This window comes from Channa argus, chromosome 19 (assembly GCF_033026475.1).
Source record: "Channa argus isolate prfri chromosome 19, Channa argus male v1.0, whole genome shotgun sequence".
NCBI lineage: Eukaryota > Metazoa > Chordata > Actinopteri > Anabantiformes > Channidae > Channa > Channa argus.
In genome coordinates, this window is record NC_090215.1 from 20,998,946 (window position 1) to 21,007,732 (window position 8,787).

An 8,787-nucleotide genomic window follows, 5' to 3' on the forward strand; every position below is an offset into this window, starting at 1 on the left:
CAGCAGTGAGGACGCACCATTAAAATGAAACACGAATAACCATCATCAGAAACATCACAGTGATGGACAGACACATGATGGAGGACAGAAAAAGGCGGAATAGACGTTATATAATCGTAGTCATTTTTTGCCCTGAAACCCCACCAACACACACTGCTCTTTCTGTCTTTGTGGGGACACTCACTGAAGTCATGGATTCCTCGGCCCCCTTTCCGTAACCTAAACCTGGTTCTGACCTAAAGCCACAAAGCAGGTCTCCTGTGAAGGTGTCAGGAGTGGACGAAATGTCCTCTCGGTGATGGAATCAGACTAGAGACTGTCCACACAAACACACACACACACACTGGGACTGTGAGAGTTCAGCTCATTAGTGTCGTTCTTTAAAAAGCTGATTGTTTCCCAGAATAAACTGTTTGTTTCCTCACATGTGAATTATCTCCTTCCTTCCGTCCTTCTTTCCTTCCTTCCTTTCCTCCTCCTCTCCTTTCTCTTCTCTCCGTTACCCTCTGCTTGTTGTCTCCTCTTCAGGTCCGGCCGTTCGTTTCAGCAGCTTCTCCCCCAGCGGGCCGATGCCCCCTCCTCTGATTGGTCAGCACACGGTGCAGGTGCTGCGAGAGACCTTGTGCTACAGCGATGAGGTCATCAAAACGCTGCTAGAATCTCGGGCAGTGACGCAGAATGACGTGTCCTGATTGGCTCAAGAATCAGTGAGATTCATGCAGGATTTTGATCACATCCTCTCAGTGAAACACTCAAATTCAGCTGCAGACTGATGAAGGTTCGATTATCAAAAGAAACATTAAAGAAAACAGGAATTTTTAGTATTATATCAAATTATTAATAATGTCGCAATATTTCTTTCAGTACGTTGCTATAATATGTGGAATATAAAGTTTGCTCTTCTGCTAACTGTGATTCTTAGGTGAAAATCAGTCCAGAATCATCACTTTAAATGACTAAAAACACAAAGTATAAGTTCAAGGCCTGTTCAGATCTTTTTCAAACTGCAGTAAAATTCAGATGGATGATGTTGTAAAAAGAGTTGTTATTAACCTGTTATTTACCTTGTTAACACACCACAGCTTGTTCACTTGCTGCCTTCAGGATTATCACCGATTTCAAACTGCTAAGGACTGAAAATACACTATATTTAAGAATCTGCTTTTAAATAAAACAGTTATTTTTTAAAACACTGTCTCAGATGAACTGACATGTTTTAGTCACAGTCTCAGAAATTTCCTGACGAGGGCTGATGAGAATTTACAATCTGAGTTGGTCAGTGATAAGCTGGTGCATCAATGAACACTCCCAACATTTTTAATGTTTTAACTGCGACGGTGCTCGATTTTGTTTTTGTCATGTGGTTTTGATTCTGTGACAGCAGATCTAATTAGTGCAGCACTTTCAGCTTTGTTGAACACATTAGCAGGGCGTCACACATGGTTTATGATGTTGGGAAGAAATGTCAAAGTAAAATCCGTCTCCATATTAATAAGATCACAGCAAAACACTGTGCTTTTCTTTTTAGGTGTCTGATAGTGACTTTAAACTTCTTTAAAGCTGCATTTTATATGTTTCAGTAATAAAGAGGAAATAAAGTAAATATTAATTATAATACCTCACATATTAACAGCTTACAAAGCACAGTTACATGTAATTACTATTTAAATGTACACGACGACTCCTCAGGACTCAGACTTGATCCTTAGAATTTTGTATTTGGTTAAAGCTTTGCTTTCTCGTCTGCAGGGTTAAAGGTTAAAAAAACTAAATATAAAAGAAAACACATCACACATTTGACCCAATCAAAAAGTTATGGTCCTACAGAGTGACATGAGTCATTTTGAGTGGTGTCCATGTGTCTCTTTTAACTTTGTTTTTGGTCTCTACCTCCACTCCAATGTATTCTTCAGCTAATCTAACAATGTACAGCTGCTTTTTAGAGCTTGTGTGCTGGAAGGACCAGTGAACCGTACAATAAATCCACCTGTTTGATTTTCAGTGTATGCAGAAAACATTAAGGTTCAGGTTTTGTAAGATGTGTGTGAATGAAACCCAATATGAAACAGACTTGAAGCGATTAAATGCTCATAAACATGATGCAAACATGATTTCCACACATTTTCCGTCTTCTGAGCCGGATCTGATGCTCTGTCTATTCTCATTGTGTCGTCGTCTTTTATGCTGCCTGTTTATCTCCATCAACTAATCGACTCATATTCACACAACAGGAATCATTAGACCCAACAAATAAATTCCATTTTTCTTTGAAGCATTTTCTAGAAATCAAAGATTAAAACTGAATCCTGAATAGAACTTGAAAAAGAAAAAGCTGAGCTACAAGAGGCTAGAAAAGAAAAGGTGATTTGATCTGTTGTGTGACTTTACAACTTTTCCTCTCATTTTCTCTAAAGGGAATTTCCTGCAGATGAGGCTGGAAGTCCACCGAGTGATTCCTTATTGTCTGCAGATATTGTTCTGGGACAGAGCAGGAAAATATTGGCTGCAGGTTGTTTATGACATTAATAATCGTTGATCATCACCCAGAAGTTGGAGACACATCATAAAAAAACTCCCAGCTTAATGATTTATCATTGTGTGTGTGTGGTGACATCTCACTACCCTGGTTGGAAACACTGAGCCTGTCGTTGACGGTGAAGCAGAGGCAGGTTGACAGTTTGATTAATGGTGAAGACGTCCTCTGGTAGGAAGCAGATGAATTGACTGAATGTGAAGTTTAGTGAATTCGAGGAAATGTGACGCATCTGGAATCGTCGGGGGAGACTCGGCCTGACATGTTTGTTTGAGATATGAGGGAGGAAGCGAGGAGAGGGGGGAGTCTCAGGTGTAATTCATCACAAACCTGGGCCTTCATGTAGCCCCAGCTTCCAAAATACCAGCACCGCTCCAGGATCGGATGACATTTTCCTGAAAGGAGTGATGTGTCTTATAGAAATGAAAGCAAAGCACAAGTCTGTGGAGAACTGAAGAATTCTCGTCTATGATCGGCCACTTTCAATCATTTGGATCAGCACTGTGAGGCTACAAGTTACCACCAAACGTTACTCACAAAATAATGAAAAGGGTCTTTTCTGTAACCACTCAATGAATACAAAGGACTGTGGACATATTTTTATTTGTGTCTGTCTTGTTTTACTTTGTTCTGAGCTGGACATGGTTGCAGAACATGACAGAATGGAGAAGAGGTGGAATTAAGGCCATGTGACCCCAACAGCACTGAGACAGAAGGTGTGAATGTGTGATCAACCCCACACAGATGAAATTAATAAAAAGCTTTCAGATGAGACGTGAACTGTCCCAAAGAAGCTTAAAGGAAGACGACACACTGGGCTGAGCTGGTGTATGGTTTTTTAAAAAGAAGCAACGTGAGAAGCTGAGCACTGAAACATGACACTTTAACAGAACAACAGAGCTGAGTGGGAAGTAGATGTTAACGAGAACCTCAGTGCAGATGCTGCACAATCTTCATGGAAGAGGATGAAATATTGATGAATGCAGCTTTAATCATTTTTCCCTTTACACCACTGTAAATGAAATCCGGACACAAACCATTTCCCTTTGTACAAACCTTCACTGGAACCCTAGAGAGACAAGTGGGGGTGTCCACATACTTGTGTACATACTTGTGTTTTGGAAAAGAGAAGTGTTGTAGTATTGACTTGTGTCTTTGACGTGTTCGTTTCTATTTGTTTCTGTTTGTTTGACAGATAACAACAGGAAGCAGCGAACAGTCACTGCTGAGGAGCCACCTCGCTCTCTCTGTTCTCCTCAGCCTCGGCCGCCCAGCTGTTGGCTGCCTCTGTGCTGAACTCGATGTGTGTGTGAGAGAAATTCGGATGTACGTAACTCACCAGCTCTTTAAGTGTCCCTTATTCCCCGACATCTGGTGTGTGTGTGTGTGTGTGTGTGTGCAGGAAGCTGAAGGCTTTCTCTCCAGCCTAATGTTGAACACAGACACAGTTCTATGAAGGAGACAGAGACTAATATAACGTTTGCTAACACGCACTGAGGTCACGGTCTGACTTCACTTCACTGGATATTAATGATGCTTTTATTTTGAAGGGTGAAGTTATAGTGACTGTAAAACTGCTCAGAGCCTCATGGAGCCACAAAACGAAACACAAGAATAAAATGTCTGTTACTGAGGATGGTGATGTTGCTACTTTGCGGTTTTGTTCCAAATGCCTCAGTCTCATTCTGTGTCCTCAGAGACTTAACCCTGCCAGTGCCACACTGAGATGATGTGACCAACACACAGGAAGTCAGTGAATGTCCAATGCTGTTTGAATCCACACCTGATGAAATCTTCACCGGGCTGTTAGAGAACCTCTCTGGACTCATCCAGAGAACCAGACTTTACAGCTCAGTGAAGACTGAACAGAGCACTAGTTGTGTAATGTTCCAGAAACAACAAGGCAGCATATGGATAGTATGTAGGTATGAGCACGGTAGTAGTTTTTAGAGGGGGGGGGGGGGGTTTGTGACATGGACAGAAGTTGCGGCTTAAGATGGCTCCTCTGCTGCTGTCAAGTCAAATGACCATGAAACGAAGTAGAAACATTTCCCAGTTCATGAGTGTTGCACAGAACAGGTGAACAGGTGTTTACTGCAGCTCTGGGTGTTTAGTTTACAGTTATGAGCCATGTGGTTTGGTCTCCTGTTACCTATTTATCTGTTACTTCTATGATGCTATTACCTAGTTATTACACCGTGTTATTAAAACATATTAGCACCACTGTGGCCATGCTGTTACCTGTATACTGCCCCTAAAGTACCACAATAATACCCACTGATGCTCGGGTGTGAAGTAACGGGTTCGACGTGTTTTCAGTCCAATGGGGACCAGGACGTCGTGGACACATCACTGTGTGATTGACGACAGATGTCACCTCAGTTCATCCTCAGGAAGTGACTGAGGTTGTGAGACTGTCCACGTGACGTTCGGGGACAAACACGTTTCACTCAAAGTCCTCGTGTGATTACTGAGGATCCGAAGTCATTACAGTGATTTCTGTGAGGACAAGCAGACGCACAGCAGAGCTGCAGGTTCTGCTGCAGAATGCGTGAGGTGTTTATGACGGAAACACACACTCACACACACACAGGCAGAAAACACAGATGCACTCGGGACTCGGGACTCCCTCATATGACGTCCAGCGGGAGTTTCTTTGGAAACCACTTCCTGATGTGGGCTGGATGGGGGGGTGATAGCAGCTGCAGCAGCTGGATTTGACATTAAAGCATCCGCGACCCACGATGCACTGCTCTGCATGCTGATATTCAATAAGAGGACAGCCGTTCTTCTGTCTGATGCACACACACACCTGTCGCCTCCAGTCTGGACAGGATGTGTCCTCTCGGTTGCCATGGCACCGCTGTCTTTTTTCCCGTGCTCTGTTGTCAGATGGAGATGAATTCAGCAGAGACTCACATGTTGATCCTCCACTGTTACAAATCTGTCACAATTCAACTTTGCCCGTTTAAGAACGAAGCGGCTGAAGCCGGACATGAACATCCACATGAACCACTTTCTAATATTTGGGTCCTTGTCCTTTAGGCATCAGGCCCTGATGTCACCAGATAAGTTCTGAATAAACTGCTCTTTCATGCAGCTTCTGATCTTTAGTCTGGTCTCTTCTAGTCATCTGTCCAGATCCAAGTGACATCAGAAATGTCTTTTAGTCCTCGCCATCATAGTTTGGCTCTGCTGAGCTGTTTTTCAGTAAAGGCAGCAGCACCACAGAGACACTTTGTCCCTGTAACTTTTCTGTTACCTTTAATATGTGACTAATGCTGCAGCTCAAATGTCACAATTCCAGTGGACTTTATGACATTTATTATGTTTGTAACATTAATGCACCAAGACATGCACAGTACTTTAGCTGAATACCCACCATGCAATGCTATGTCTGTTGGTTAGTGTCCAGAATCACACAGGGCAAATGTTGCTGTGAACACACACCCCAGGTATCACACACTGCTCTCACTTTGCCACTGTCAGTGTCAGATGTCAGAGGGACCAGTGCAATATGAGGAACCCACCTGTCTCCACACACAAACACAGCAGCTCAGTGTGTCTGGCTGCGAAAGAGCTCAGCTGCCTCCAGCTGCTAAAACAAAAGTCTGCTGCTTCTCAAACCGCCTCAGTTTCAGCACAGGATCTGCAGCCGCCGTGCGACGTCCTCACTCTGTGATGGTTGATGGCAGACAGTAAAAACACAGAGGCTGCTGCAGGTAACTGAGAGAAAACCAAGCTGTGGATTCAGAGACCAGGGTGTGAAGAAGTTCAGCCATTCAAAGGAGAAACAGAGCCTCACATTCAAGAAATTAGCTCTGCAAACAAGTTTGAACATAAAAATGTCATGAAACTATTCATCACAGACCTCTAGAGGCAGAAGGTTTTATTGCAACACGTTGTGAGATTAAAAACTTTAAGGTTCCCTGCACAGCTTCTGACCTCTGGAAACTCTGCAGGGCTGATAGTCGGAGATTTTCTCCTTTTGTTTCCACCTGATCACACAGTACACTCTCCTGACAACACTTACCTTCATTTATCCAGTAGTTGACCTGAGTCCTGTCTTGACCAGGTGTCTCTTCAGAATGAAACCTGACCTCCCAGTGAGGTTTGTTCACTCTGGCAAACTCTAACATCTTCTTTCTGCCCTGTTTGGAGATTTCCTTGGTTTAACTGGAAGCTCGTCCCCTAAAAAATTACACTTCTATACGACCAATTACAATGAAAATGTACTAAATGCATTCTGACAATCTGCACTTTCTCCTTGTGATTACTTAACATTTCAGATCACTGATTGTGGCTGAACGATGGGTCCTTGTCCTGTGTTTCAGTGTTGGAGCAAAGCTTCTCCAGCTGTTTGGTGTTGAGGATCGTGATGTTGGGAGTTTGAAGGTGACTCACAGTTCCTGTTTTCAGCTCTAATGACCGTCATTAAGACCCCACCCTTCTGTCACTTCTTGTTTCCCAGGATTTCTTGTCCTCCCTCCTCCATCTGTCTTCATTTTTCTCTGTAGTCATTTCTTTAGGTTTTTAAAGTTTTCTCTTCATTGTTCTAGTTGAAATCATGTTTTTGTCTGATAAAAACCTCCATCTTCTATAATCTTTTTAAATGAACACCTGTAATAGTTATTTTCTACGTGTGTGTGATCAAACTGCTGCACAATTCAGAATCAAAATATTTATTCCACTCTTAAATTTGAATTTCAGAAATATTGAACCTGGCAATGTTGTTAATTCTATTATTGTCTTTATTTTATCCCAAACCACAATCTCTTTCTAAACCTAATCAAACTAGAAAAAACAGATTTTTGAAAGTAAATTCTTGAATTACAGGGCTGTAAACCTTGACCCTCTCCGGATTTCTTCTCTTTCTCTGCGTATGTCATGAACTGTTTCAGATCTTCAGACTAAATCTAAGCTAGAACAAAGACAACTTGTATCTGATGTTTCCTGGTTCCTAATTAATGAAATCTTTTCTTTATGTCTGAACTCATGGTCCAGGTTCAGCTGGTTCACAACAAGTCCTCTCATTTTCTTTCTCTCTTAATTGGTTTCTCCTTCTGTCTTTCCTTTCTGTGAACAAACCCCAAACATCGGCTCTCAGTCCAATTATAATTCAACAGTCTTTACATCGCGACCCCCCTCAACCCCCTGACCCCCCGAGCCCTCGTCTGAACTCTGACGGTCAACACTCAGGTTCAGAGGCGGTGTTTGTGACCTTTGTGAGCCTGGCTGCTGGGTCTGTCCCTACAGAGGACGATCACATGTTTGTTCATCCTCTGTGATTCTGCTGGGACACCAGCTGAGACACGTCCTCCTCACTCACGTTGTCACATGCTGTATCATCTCTATAGGTAGGTTTGATTGTTCTCATACCAAAGTACTCGTGATTTAAGAACAAAAATCTTTATGAGACTGAAATTGAGAACAGTTGTCTGTGCAGGGGTCCAGATTTTTGTCCCACCAACACCTCAGGGAATAAAATGCTTTTATCTTTGTTCCTGTTTTCACTTTACGGAGTCTTTTAAAGTTTCCTTCCAGTTTTCTCCAAAGTGTCATAGTGTTACTGTGGTTTTCCTTTGTCTTTATGGGAATAAACTGCTGTTGGACCGTCTTCTGAGATGCTTTTGTGTCCACACTGACAGCAGAAGGTCAGCAACATCTTCGGTCCTCAGTCTTTCAACACGGTGCTGCAGTGTAGAACATTCTACACTGAGACTATGATCTCAAAGCCTGCTTCCTTCGCCCGCTATAATTGATGTCCTTTATCAATCAGTGTGAGACTAAAACTAAATTAAAAGTGTTTTACATTTTCATAAGTGAAGTAAAAACTTTACAGACAAATTGGCAGCATGTGTGGAATCACAACCCGTTGCTCCTGTTTCTGCCACCACCCAAATATCTTTGGTTCTCTTCTCGAGCATTATTAAGAAGCTTCTCACATTCAGTAATACACTGTCTTTGTCATCTGATGTTACCACTTCCTAGAAAAAAGGGCTTATGAACCAAATTATTTACAATCAGCTAAGAACTAGACCAAAACATAAAATAAAAGCCAAGACGAACTAAAAATTGCATAAAGTGAGATTCCGTAGTCAGGACTAAACAGCTGGACATCTAAACTCAAAGTTAAAATTACTAAAAACACTTTAAATTGGTGCCTGTTTCATATTCACTGGCTTCAGGGCTTTAGAACCAGAGCCTGGGAGTTGTGGCAAATGTCCCACCTGTTTAAGGTTCTTTTGACAATC

The 8,787-nt window shown here is 42.3% G+C and overlaps 1 protein-coding gene across 3 annotated transcripts in view; it reads left to right on the top strand.

Moving 5' to 3' along the window:
• The window catches only part of sugct (succinyl-CoA:glutarate-CoA transferase), a 64,381-nt gene extending 55,809 nt beyond the window's left edge, over positions 1 to 8,572 (top strand). Inside the window, exon 13 of one of the 3 annotated variants that reach the window (XM_067485598.1) lies at positions 529 to 8,572. In XM_067485598.1, the coding sequence (XP_067341699.1) occupies positions 529 to 585 (57 nt within the window). In that variant the 3' untranslated portion in view covers positions 586 to 8,572. The remainder of the gene's footprint in view (positions 1 to 528) is intronic. The other 2 variants (XM_067485596.1, XM_067485595.1) reach the window with 2 other exon arrangements.
• Positions 8,573 to 8,787: the final 215 nt, after the last annotated feature.